Source organism: Eucalyptus grandis, chromosome 3, assembly GCF_016545825.1.
Source record: "Eucalyptus grandis isolate ANBG69807.140 chromosome 3, ASM1654582v1, whole genome shotgun sequence".
Taxonomy (NCBI): Eukaryota; Viridiplantae; Streptophyta; class Magnoliopsida; order Myrtales; family Myrtaceae; genus Eucalyptus; species Eucalyptus grandis.
Window position 1 is genome coordinate 34,464,278 of NC_052614.1, and position 12,990 is coordinate 34,477,267.

The window sequence follows — 12,990 nt, forward strand, 5'->3', positions numbered from 1 at the left end:
TGAACAGAGAACGAATGATAGGCGAGGAAATCGCACCTTTCGACAAAGTACTGTGATTGGATACACTTCCGTCATAATTCCTGCCCAATGAAGTATATAAAGGGGCCAGAGAGCAAACGGGAAAGCGGTTCGCACGGCAAGTACTGGAAACGGATGAACATGTTTACACGTTAATCATTTTAACCATTGATGCTTGATGATTGACACAGGTCGACACATGCGGCGGCTGAGAGATTGAGAGCACAACAATCTTATGCATGAGACTGTTGTTTGCATCCATTGTCCATCGACATGAGGCAACACTGCAACAGTGCTTTGCCCCAACAACGTGCCATACAGGCAACGTAGTTTAATAGCCAACGATCAATTTAACATTCTTCTATACATGTCGAAGCTATGTCAATACAAGATTTGTGGGAGAGAACCAAGTAAAAGGATGACAAAACCAACCTATTAGTCTAAGCAACAACCGTATATTACAAGTCCAAGGAACTGCGAACAGGAACGCATTCCTTCCATGTAAACTACATATGGATAAACACTTAGGGCAATTATAACAAGTTAAGATTAAGAGTCATCAACAGGCATACACTGATGGCACCTGGAAGCCTCTTTCAGTACCAGAATGTTGCTGTTTCCACTTGAAAGGGAGCCTCACGGTCACCACTGTCGTTTAAAGGAAGCATCAGGAAGCCTGTCTTTATGTCACTGTGCTGCATCTAATATTGGTCAGCCGTGACTGGACAAGGCGTGGCATAGCATATGCCGGAGGAAAACCAGCGACAAGATTCCAAGAAGCAAAGTTATCTTTGCCAAACAAAAAGCTAAAGGTGTCTTTGCAAAAGTACATCACACATTCCCACCGTCTGAGCTACTGCAGGCTTGATTCGGAAGGGTGGTGTTTCCAAAATCCCCATCCAAGCTCATCTGTTGAACTTCTTGAGGGGACAGAATCTTAATACAGCGAACACAGTTCACGAAGTCCCTGGATCAGAGAAGAAAACCAAACGTCAGTAACTGGAATTGTTGAGAGGAGGAACTCATATTTGAGACTTGGCACTAAGCAATTTAAAGATGCTAATGATGCACTTGTCAGGACAAAGCACTTCCTACAGCTTGTTTTCTTATATGTAAGAACAATCAGCCAATGCAATTAATTTCAACAATCAAAGTTAAACATCCTGAATTGAGGAACTAACCCATAATTAAACAAAAATAATGTCACAAAGATGGTTTTTTTTTTTTTTTTTTAAAAAAACATAGCACCAGAAAAAAGGAATAAAATGCAGAGAGAAAATTGGGACATAACAGTATAAACTACAGAAGGGAAAACTGAAGAACTTACTCCCAAGGGTCATCTCCAACTAGCAACACATCATTCTCATGATCAACATACACTAGTTTCCAGCCTACTTTTTGTCCATCTTCCAACTGTCCCTCTATGCCAAATCTACGAGCCAGGTCCTGTTTGAGCTCGTCATAACCTGAATATCGGGTTATATCAACGGATCTCCCAACAGCTCCACGTTTGTAAACCTTCACAGAAATATTGATAATATTAAGTAGTTTGAACAGAAAAAATTTCTAATGAGCAAGCATTTTCTTTTATTTCTAACCAACCTTGGTAAATGTCCGCATACGCTGAAACTGAGGAGCTGCAGGTCCCCATGGACCTCTGCTCACTAATGTACTTTCATTTAGTGCAGATTCCATCAAGTTAAATGCCACGTCCGAGACTCCAAAAGACTGAGAAACCATTGAAGATGAGAGCTGCTGGGGTTCTTTGTTGTCGTAATCAGCAAGTATGCCAGCAGAAGGAACATCATTGGCAAAACCTTTGCCCAATCCAACCATACCCTTTCCAAACATAGAGTCAGAATTCACAGGAATTCCAGCCTGTACATCAGCATTAGAACTAAAAGGAACACTACTTCTAATGTCAGCCTGAACCTCTCTATCCTGACTTGTGTCTCTGAACAACATTGACTGCTGATTGTAGGAGACTGAGCTGTTATTTTGCTGAATATGGGCATCGCTCTGAGAAAGGCAAACTGAAGTGGTTGAAGATGATGCATCTAAATAATCTGTTTGTGTTGTTGCCCCATTCAGGTATGTCTGAGCAGAGAAAAATCCTTGGTTTTGGCCCTTTGATACATCCAGAGAAGGCTTTACATCAGGCTTTGGTTGGAAGTCTTTCATCATGTTATTACCATTAGACCCAATGGTTTCCAATGCACTGGGATTCCAGAAAGTGGCAGTTGACTGTGACATGTCCTCGCTAATAGATGCACTCCGGTGAGGCCTACCATTCATCATTGACTGGACAATATTTGCACAATTTTGTCCAGATGCTGAAGCTGAACAAGGCATATCATCTGTAGTTACAGATGGCCCACCTGCGGCAGCTCCAGTCAGCATACTGGCAGAAGCAGAAGCATGACTTGTTGAAATTTGTGGGAGTCCCATATGCCCTACCATTTCAGGCAGCAGCCCTGATTGCTCTTGCTGGAATTTTGGCTGCTGAGACAGATTAGAGAACCGCACATTCAGTTGACTATTATTCTTTTGAATTTGCTGGGGGATAATATTTGGCTGACTAAATGAGTTTGCGGTGCTTTGAGGCATTTCCAGCATTTGGCTTGTTACCATGGACTTAGAAAAGCTTTGAGAGACATCTGGATGTTGTCTCTGCTCTTGAAGTTGTTGAGGATGAGTTGGTTGCTGTAATGCTGACTGTTGTGCCAAAAGTGACTGTTGCTGCTGCTGCTGCTGCTGAAGCTTCTGTATCATTTGTAGCTGAATCTGGTTGTCAGGCATTGGTAACTGTGAGCTTGATTGATCTGGCATCTGTGAGTTCAATGCACTCTGCTGTTGATTCTGACCCATAATCTGTTGCTGCTGTGGCTGATGTAAATTTTGAGGCAGGCTTCTATGAAATGGTTGATTTTGATTCAAGGATTGCTGTGGGAGCAGGGTACTAGATTGGATCAGAGATTGGGACTGGAGAACTTGGGCCTGAACTTGGGTCGAAGGCAGAGTATGATTAATCAAACTTTGCCTCGATTGTTGACTAATATCGGTCAACTGTTGCTGCGGCTGTACGATGTTGGATAGTGGATTCAACGTGGAAGGGAGCTTGGTTAGCTGATCAAGCTGTTGTGCTTGTTGGGGTGGTCTCTGGGTATTGAACTGTAAATTGTTCAATTGAGCCATTTGTGGCGCTGAAAACCCTAGTTGACGCGAGGGATCTGTTCCAGAAAGATTTTGTAGAACAGAGTTGGATAAGTTGGGCATGTAATTTGACTGTATCGAGTTTGCAAAGGAAGGACTTTGCTGCATGCTCATCCAATGCATGAAGCCAAGGCCAGAGAGAGCAGGGGGATCCTTCATACTAAGGTCATCGACAAGCCATGGCATTGTTGTCCTCTTAAACAGGCTGTCTAAATCTGATAAGTCATCATCTGCAAAAGGAAATGGAAAAGGTAAGAACATCATCAGCTGGAAGTCCATCATCTTATCCTTTAAAAAGACAATCTTACGATGAGATGTAGAAAAAGTTTACTTTTAGTTCAAAGATCTCATTTACTGTCAGATTTTCATAGAACTATGTGTTCAAGATTCCATTCATCAGTAGGATTATGATCTTGCAGCAGCAATCGGCTCTCCACTAGAGATAATATATCAGGACGTATTCATCTGGCTTTTCTTTTGCTAGTAGGATAGTTAAGATTAGGGAATTTACTATGTAACCTCTGGCTACAGGCAAGGGAGAACTACAATAAACAAAGGCATGACAGGGCATCAATATCTACAAGACTGGTCTAGGCAAGAAATAAGCAGGGGAAAAGCTTCTGTATTAAATTCCCCTGATACTACACAAAATTCCATCAGAATAGATTTGATTCGGTTTTATTGGTTTTTACCAGGCATCCCCGGTTGTCTTGGACGCTTGGATCTGAAGAATGGGGGAGGGCAGATAAAAAATGGAGCAGTCACAGGTTCAATTTCCCAACTAGAGACACGTGTACGCTTTTCCCCAGCAGTTGATTCATCCCAACCAACCTATCAAAGTATTTAGGACCAAGAAACATTCAAATTAGAAATCATCTTTTCATACTAGGAGGCACAAGTCTTTTAAAAGAGGAAAATTTTTTTGGAGCATGACAATTGATACCTGCAAATTGCGCCACTGGGAGTCTTTCCATCTAACAGGATCAATATCGCTCATACCTGTTATGGTACCCATAAACCTGCAGATCAGATGCCAACATATTATAATCTGAAAACTGGAACCTAAGCCAAACATTAAGTGATTACTCTCAAGTGCAAGCTAATTCTAAATTTTCTGAAAGAGTCAGTCAATTGCTTCATTTTTAACTTTTTAAGGAAGGGGATTATCAAAAATTTTAGTGGCTGAAGCTACAGTTTAAGTGGCTGAGTTGCATACTTCTTTGCTATGTTTAGCGGTGGTACACAAGAAAACTCCAAAACTTGAGCCATATCATGTATTCAATAAATTTATAAGCAAAGATAAGTGAAAGGCGTAGCCGCATACCAAAATAGAATCAGAGATCAACTCAAGTTTCCTTGTTATGTGGATAATCATCTTGGCCATAACTCAATAGTTTCTACTCACTAATATATAACATTGATAAGGATACTCACAAGTTACAAAGACTAAAAAGTACCTTCTTGTTCCCGAGTCTTCAGTTTCAAACATCATGCGAAATCGCATACCAAGTGATATTTGGTTGCTGTAAACTGCCTTGTAGTATTTGGCCAAAGGGATAACAAACTCTGATGGGCTAGCCCTGAGTGCAAAACAACTTTTAGGAGTACTATCAAAATAGTACTCCGGCAAAGTGAAGCTGGATTGAGCCACGAGGGGAAAAAAAAATAGAGACTGACCTTGGATTGTAAAACACAGTGAAGGGGCTATTATTTGCAGCAGCATGAGCAGCTGCAGCTAGGATGCCAATATGCATGCTATCACTTGACAATACTGATGAGGATAGATTAGTTGGTTGCCGGTTAGCACGTCTAATGCCCAAGAGCAGCTGTTGTTTATCATCCCTACTCACAAGTAATTAGCACAAGTAATTAGCACGAGTTAGCAGAACAATTTTTCCCTAGATTAGCAGATCCATCTATTCATGCAAGCAAGGATGACACAAACAGAAATACATCTTTTCCTCTGAGAAATAATGCTAGAATATCATCGATAAATCTTTACCTAATAAAAAGAACCGAGTCGCCTGCAAAGAGCCTTTTTCCACTAACAAACAAGCTCCATCCCGTTGTAAGGAGGTGGCGCTTTGGTTGCCCTGTGATGAGAGTTTACTGGGGTTTTGCGTCACATACAGCCAAAAGACCAAAAAAGAAGAGCAACAGCAATTGGGAAAGCTCACCACAGCTCTATGAATGAGCTAAAAGAGCATCATGAGGACATACCACGGTAGATATGGCGAAAGTTCCACATAGTGTCATGCAAATCTCTTGCCATGAGTTCTTGAGCAGGTGGTTGCATAGAGAAATCCTAACAAGGTATCAAGTTCTTTATATTTAAATAGTGACCAAAAAAATAAGTCCATACCCTTTGAACAAAAGTAGAGAAACAATTCTTCTGATTCAAATGCAAGGAATAGCTACTCACAAGAGGAGGGAAAATCTTCTCTGCTGCACGACGAGGCACAGAGAAACCTCCATGGGTGCTTGTATCACTTGCAGTCAATGTTTTACAGAAAAAGTCTGGTTGCGGCTTAGTGGTTTTAAGTGCAAGATCCGACCTCAACAAAGCCTCCTTGTCGAACTGCAAAGAATCAACTTCAATTTGAGTGGGGCGCTAAAAAAATTCTCAATCTTTTATATCTACTATACTAGGCAGGTGCAATGTAACGCTGAGCCTTACTGAAGGAACAGGTTGTAGAGTCATCTGAGCAAATACTTCATCAGTTTCTGGATCTGCCTAAAGCATGAAAAGGAAAAATCACCACAATTAATTAATGCATGGGTAGCACTAGATACTCTTGCAGGCTAAAAAAAATCAGGTCAAAGAAAAGCAGACGCACATGCAATGTAACACTGTGAAGTAGGCATAGCAGCTTGGAGGGAAGATTTGGGTAGTTTGGCACTTGAGCGTCCACATCTTTCTTCATAGATGCTGCAACCTGAAGCAACAAAACTGCATTGGAGATCGGGCGGATGGCTCTCTACAGAACATAATAGCCGCAATAAAGGTGCACTGGTACCAATCATCAGTTCTATTAAAAGTCATATCTGGTTGGACATTGAGATTGGTTTACAAAGTGATGCAGTAGACTTCTACCAAGCACTTGTATGAAACTCACTTGTTTAAAATTCTTGGTCTAAGTGTGCCATGTTAGTTGGTAGACCAACTTTTGTAAAGCATTGTTAACATCCCTAGCATTACCCAATCAAAAGAAGAGGAATTAACACAACAAGCTACTCTACTCAAGATAGACCCTTTCAAAATTGTCAAAACCTCAACTTTGGTGCGTGACTCTAGTTGAATTAAGCTTTCTTTCATGCTAGAGGTTGACAAAAAGAACTGGACAAAAGAAGATAGACTTGAGACAGATAAAGCCAATCAAGACGCCTATCCAACTTAATTATGCTGTGACTGAAGGCGCCTTTCCTACTCCATTACAAGCTTTTTAGCCAAAACAGAACTTCATTTTAAGTCTGCAATATTAAATATAAACTTAAAGCTAGTCAGAGACTTTGTATTCATGCAATATCGACCATTCAACTGGATTCAAAACCCATTTGAGTCAAGAACCAGCTAGCCTGGATCAACTAGCATTGATCATCACAGAACGAGCACTCTATTTGAGCAGTTTAAAGATACAGATCAGATGGATTAACAGCTAGAACAGATTCACAAGTAATTCAGTGACAAGGGTTAATAGTTGTTAAAAACTCAAAGAAGCTGGTTTCTGCAAAAAGCAGCTCAACCTGATTAACAAACCATGTTCCTTTCGTCCTTTTTCTTCTGTTTTCCAATCAATTTCCCATTTTTTGCTGGCTATGAGCATCTTGGCTAAGTTGAATTACCACATGAAGGGAAGTCACGAAAGCCATAAAGATCAGCACACACAAGGCCAATTAGACATCTATTCTCGACGAATCGGTCTGTCTTATTGATGCAACCACATGTCTAATGAACCAAAAGGTGGCAATCCCAACTGGGAAATTTCAGATTTGAGTGTGATCAATCAGATTATTACAATGCAAAAGAAGTCTAAACTATATAGATGGAACAACCAAAGAACATGAAATAAGGAGAAAACAACAAAAGGACAGAGGGACGGACAGAGGGGAAAACCTGTTCGCTATGGCCTTGAGGGAAGTAGACGACGTGGGTCCCAGCCGGCGGCAAGTTCACTAGCGGCCCGGCGCACGCTTGCCACAGCTCCGGATTTATCACGCTCTTCTTCTCGCCTCCGCCTGCCGCCACGTGTCACCATTGATCTCTCAGATCGCATTCTCGTTTTCCGTCACTTTCCCGAGGTTTCCCGAGAAAGTGAACGGGATCCGCCGGACAGAAAACAAAGTCAAAGTTGCCAATCTCGACACCGGAAGCTCCGTCGAGAGAGAGAGAGAGAGAGAGAGAGAGTACCTTCGCACGGACTGGCGGTGGCGGTTGCCGACGGAGCACCGGCGCCGCTCGCCGGCATCTTCATCGCTTGCTTCCGACGACCCTTCTCCCCTTTATCACCTGGGGGCGGACGGAAACCGGACCGCCTAGCGATAGCTCGATGCCCGCTTCATATTCCAATCCTCGATCACCTCCGGCGAGAGCACAATCCCGGCGACGGCAACACTTCAGCCGGCCGTAAAGCGAGTATTTTTCTGCCCTCCGCCCACTTTCACAAGCGTCGTATGTCGTAAGGGAGAAAACAAAACGGAGAGGTAAAGTTTCCGAGGCACGCTCGCGTCAAGCTTGACGATCAGGCGAGAGAAAACTTGCCGCAAAAAAAAAAAAAAAAATTCACGGGAAAGCGACGGCGGAACAGTGAAAAGGAAAGAGAGAAAAGGCTTGAGGAATAAAGGAATCGAAGCTCCGCGTGAAAGAGAGCCACCGGAAGGAGGCAGAGACCCAGACGCAGCCGCAGCCGCAGCCGCAGCCGCAGCCGCAGCTCGGAGGAGGAAGAAAAAGAAGGAAGGCCGAAGGGCCACGTCGACCAGCCGGCGGCGAGGAAACTCAGGCGGGGGGGTCAGCCGGAGACGGCCCAGCCGGCGAAGGAGCCGACAGCTTCACTACCCCGGATAGAGGGAGAGAGAAGGTTGCGGAATGTTGAGCTCCCCCCGGGGACCGAACGCCGAAGCTTTGCCCCTATCTTTCCCTACACCGCCCAGACAAGCCACCACCCCTCTCTCTCTCTCTCTCTCTCTCTCTAGGAACAGTTTGAGAACATGACGATCATGATTAAAGATTAAACTCCCTCTCTCTATCTTTCTCTCTCTTCTGTCTGGGTGGTGCGTCCTTGAAAATGGCAAAGACGGCTTTTTTTAACCGGGGGATCGGCGATTGGACGGTTGAGTTGACCAGCCGGGGGTGGGGGGGAGAGGGGAGGAGATTTAAAAGGGAACACGAACGAAAAAGGAGGAAAAAGTGCTGAGGCGGGGTTAATTAATTTCACTTCCCCACTTCCCTTCCCACTTCCCACTTCCCACTTCCCTTAACTTAACCATGGTTTGTTGTGAGCCGGGGAGGGGGGTTCGCTTGATTTAGCAGTCATCCCATGTTGTAATAAAATTAAGTGGGCGTGGTGGGCCCCTCAGCCCCCCCCGGGTTTATCGCGGTTCCGTATTTGCCCTCCCCTTGGGCCCATATTTCGATTCCCCACGAACCACACCGCCGCCCCCACAAAAAATAAAAACCCAAAAAAAAACCTTCGCAGCCAGAACGAGGGTGATGGAACACGTGCTTCGTTGACCGCTGTTGACCCTGGTATGAGCTCCCCCGCACGGCGCACGCTCATTGCAATTGAATCCTTTTCTATTTTATTTTTGTTTTATTTGGAATCTAGGCCCTCCGAATGAGATGAGTTAGATTGAGTTTGGATCAAATTGAAAATTTTCGTCTGACCTACATTGATTATTTGACCCATTTTGATAAAAAAAAAAAAATCTAGAGATATATGCTTTATCCAACATGACTCATATAATTAAAACACTTTCAATTTTAATCAAATTTAGAAAATTTATATCTAAACTAAGGTGAAAGTACAAAATGAGCCAGCATAAGGTCACATGAGAGTGATAGATTAGGTTTGGTAAGTTATAAACTTATTTAATACAAATATTATTTTAGGTTTTACCATTCAAACTTATTTATTAAATATAACTAACCTATATAACAACTCATTTCCTTGAATATGGGTTAAGAATTGGGTTCATGACTCATTTTGACAAGGCTATTGTAATCTGAATGAGAATAATCGATCAATATTAAAGAACCTTTATGAGTGTCGTGAAATATTTAATTTGAACCATAATTGCTCCTCATCACCATTTGTGACTCAAATGTTCAAAGTTGGCTAGCTCATCACCTTGGGCCTCAAGATGCAAGTAGCTAATAGCCTCCTCAGGTGGGGTATCTCACGATCAAGCGACGCAGCACGAGCTGTTAGAAGACCCACCCACAACGTGAATCAACTTGTAATCTCGTAGATGACAAGTGATCCATTTATCATTAGGCCAACCACCTAGGTGATTTACTATACATGCTTTGAATTAATAGGCAGGCAGGCCTAAAAAAAAAAAAAAAGGAAAATTGAAAGTAGGGATGGGAGCACATCCTACAAGAAGCCCTTCGGGGATATGAACGGCAATATTATTCTGTCAAAATACAAACAATAATTTTATTAAGCTCATTTTGGTGGAAATTTTAATTTACACATTCCACAATAGACGATTGATACGTGCAAGAATTTGACTAAAAAACTAACTTTAAGCTCACATGTTACGTATCCAAATAATGTATAATGAAAGGTTAGAATTTTCTGCTTCTTCTATCTCATAATTAAGATAGAAAAATGTTAAAAATTTGTATAGGTAATGGATCTAATAAAACAAACACAAGTACACATACTCTCTTAAATTTTTCTAGAAAAAAATGTTCAATTGAAACAAGGTGAGCTCCTGAGAGTGGTCTTCAATGCTTTTTATCTTTATGTATATGATTAGTACCGTGCTCGGGGTGATATTTGAATAAGGTCGAGTCACGTGGCATGGTGAACATGCAAATTTTACCTAGTAATTTAACCATCATAGTCAAATAGCACATCATCTTCAACATTTCCTTTTTTAAGGATTACATAGTGTAAAACCTGGAAAATAGGCAAATCACAAGTCTCCAGCTAAATACTGTCTCAATAAACCTTGATCCACGTAAAATCTCATGTAGTGTTGGTAAGTCAAACGAGACCTAAGTGCACATGTAAACGAAGTCGTCAAACGAAACCTAAAGATCTTAAGTTCAAGGGTTTTGGTCACTCATAAAATGGATTAACACCCCCACAATGCTCTTTCAGTATTGTGGCCCCACATTTGGTTAAATCTTAAATCATTCATCATATAATTTCATACGTACCCATAAAAATTTGTTTTAAAATAATATCGGCAATGCACTTATTCTATGACATTATTGATTGATAAAAGTGTTCTCGTGTGCAAGGCGTGCCTCCATTATGAGGGCAGATGCACATAGACACCTCGAATTTTACACTCCCATCAGGATATAACTTTTACTTGTTCAAATAATAAGCAATACTAGAAATAAAAATGTATTTCTAAATAGAAAAATATGTATTCTTAAAATTATATGGATAGTTTCTACGGTGCATAAGCCTCCCTGGAGGTAAGAGTCGTGAAATTTTCCTTAGGCAAGACGAAGACATTTTTTTGGAAATCCTTCACTGACGGAGGATTAACCAAAGTTTGATTAATGAGATACGAGACTCGGAACATGTTTCCACTATTAAAAGCAGGCCACATTGGTCAAAACAAATCTTTTGGTATTCATTTTGCCACTCAAATCTGACAGTCAATTTACAGCTCTATTGGATTGTCCTCTTGTTTCTCGTGGTATCGGGAAGTGAAACTGAAATCGGAATGATCCTTGGGTTGGAATTCTTCCTGCTCATAAATGAAGTCGCAAGTCCGCCATTTTTCGCGAGCGTGGCAAATGAGAAAGCACGGCACGCGATTGGTCTAAAGGTGGACTCGTTCTCATTTCGGACGGGCCATTGTTAAGGCACCCGATGAAGGTAAGAAAAACAGTGCTGCATGGAAGCAAAGACAAGCGTCGGAGGCATCCAAAGAACAAAGGGAGAAATAAAAGAAAGCTCCTTTTGGTAGATAAATAAGTGAAATTTAGGTTTCATTTATTTTGTGAAAAATAAATGACTTAAAAAGATTTAAAAAATTATCGCTTTAAAATAATTAGTAAACGAAAAATATTTTTGTTACTGACAATAATTTATATATAAATATTTTTATAGATGATAAAATTATCATTTGTTCATTCATTTCTTTGAGCATATATGTGATTTTTTTTTTTTTTAAAAGATATTTTTAAAATCATCATTTTTTGTGAAACTAGCGGAGGTTGGACTTTTCAAAGCAACATGGATGGTCCTTTGACTTACTCGCGTCGTATGCGTGTAGCTTTTGATCCTCTGTGGAGAATCCCCTTCATTTAATGAGCCCTAACCTGGCCTATCTCTGATAAGTCCATTCTAATTAGGAATCTTCTTTAATCAAGAAAGCTTACTTGAGATGTCATGGAAGGAAAAGTTGACTACTAGTTTTGCAAACCTGTCGCAGTAATGTTTATGGGTGTGCATGTCAATTTTTAGCCTTTTTTAAATTCTTAGCGAAGAGGATCTTCCCCTTCATTCAAACCCATGGCCAAGCTCATGCTATGTCCCGTCTGCAAGTCCATTCAAATAGTAGCACCTTCACTAGAGTACTTATCGGGGAATTTAGGTAAATCTAGATTTATTAAGCGCGCATAATAATCATTTTATTTCTCTATTTTTCTTTTTTTTGTTCCTAATGACAGGTTTAAAATAGAAATCCGTTTGTTAATATAGTTTCGTTTTTCTATTTTTAGAACAAATTTTTACTTTAGAAATATGTTTGGAATAAAATTAGAAATAATTTACTTTTTTACTTTTCTATTTCTTGAACAAAAATGAAAAATAAAAAATCTTTGTCACTCACCCTCAATACTAACTAGTCGCCCACCTGTCGTCAAGTAGATGGCGCTAGCCGGCCGCCGCCTCCTGTCACCAATCACCCAGAAGAGAGAATTTTTGTGTTATTATTAAATGAATTTTTATTCGATGAGTAAAAATTTTGTATCGTTATCAAATGCATATTTTTGTTTAGAGACTCATTCGGAAATAGGCATAGAAAAATTAATTTCTAGCCAGAAATTAATTTCTGAAATAGAATTGTTATTATTCACGCCCTTAGATACCCAAAGGGCTTGGAAATGATGGGTAGGTCGACCAACTAGGTGCACTTGTGAAGGGACTGGTCAATAAATATAAGTCTGAGGGTTTGGTTATGCGTGGATGGATTTATGTGCCATGACACCCCTTTGATACCTCAGCTCTATTTTGTGGTTAAGTGCTAAAATATTCATCAAATGATTTCTAGATCATGCATGGTAATTTTATTTTAAAATCTTGAAATTCCACCAAATCACTCATTCAAGTTTGTAATTGATTCTCAAAGATGTTTTTTCATGTATAGTGGCTTGGCTATGTTTGTTTGCGAAAGTATGCATGCAAATGTCAATTGATATGTGAAATTCAAACATGAAAAGTAATGGACATGGCATGACAATAATTACATGGAATGCGGCATGGCAAATCTGATCTAAAATGTAAAAATGACAGGACAGGACATATCAATAATTACATGCAACATGATAAGACAAATCATATGCAAGAC

The 12,990-nt window shown here is 40.7% G+C and overlaps 1 protein-coding gene across 3 annotated transcripts; it reads right to left on the reverse strand.

Annotated features, from left to right (window-relative positions):
• Positions 1 to 314: 314 nt before the first annotated feature.
• LOC104437303 (auxin response factor 19) lies at positions 315 to 8,563 on the reverse strand. 3 transcript variants are annotated; one of them, XM_010050232.3, is made up of 14 exons: positions 7,640 to 8,563; positions 7,346 to 7,467; positions 6,069 to 6,167; positions 5,909 to 5,965; positions 5,654 to 5,809; positions 5,452 to 5,536; positions 5,234 to 5,324; positions 4,909 to 5,073; positions 4,689 to 4,811; positions 4,175 to 4,250; positions 3,924 to 4,062; positions 1,621 to 3,461; positions 1,346 to 1,536; positions 315 to 985 (listed from the first exon to the last, which is right to left on the reverse strand). In XM_010050232.3, exons 1-14 carry the CDS (start codon positions 7,701 to 7,703, stop codon positions 850 to 852), a joined length of 3,345 nt encoding a protein of 1,114 aa, XP_010048534.1. In that variant the 5' UTR covers positions 7,704 to 8,563; the 3' UTR covers positions 315 to 849. The 3 variants fall into 3 exon arrangements, with proteins under 3 accessions (XP_010048534.1, XP_010048533.1, XP_010048535.1); XM_010050231.3 differs by having other exon boundaries at positions 4,689 to 4,826; XM_010050233.3 differs by lacking the exon at positions 7,640 to 8,563 and having other exon boundaries at positions 4,689 to 4,826; positions 5,909 to 5,961.
• Between the last annotated feature and the right edge of the window lie 4,427 nt (positions 8,564 to 12,990).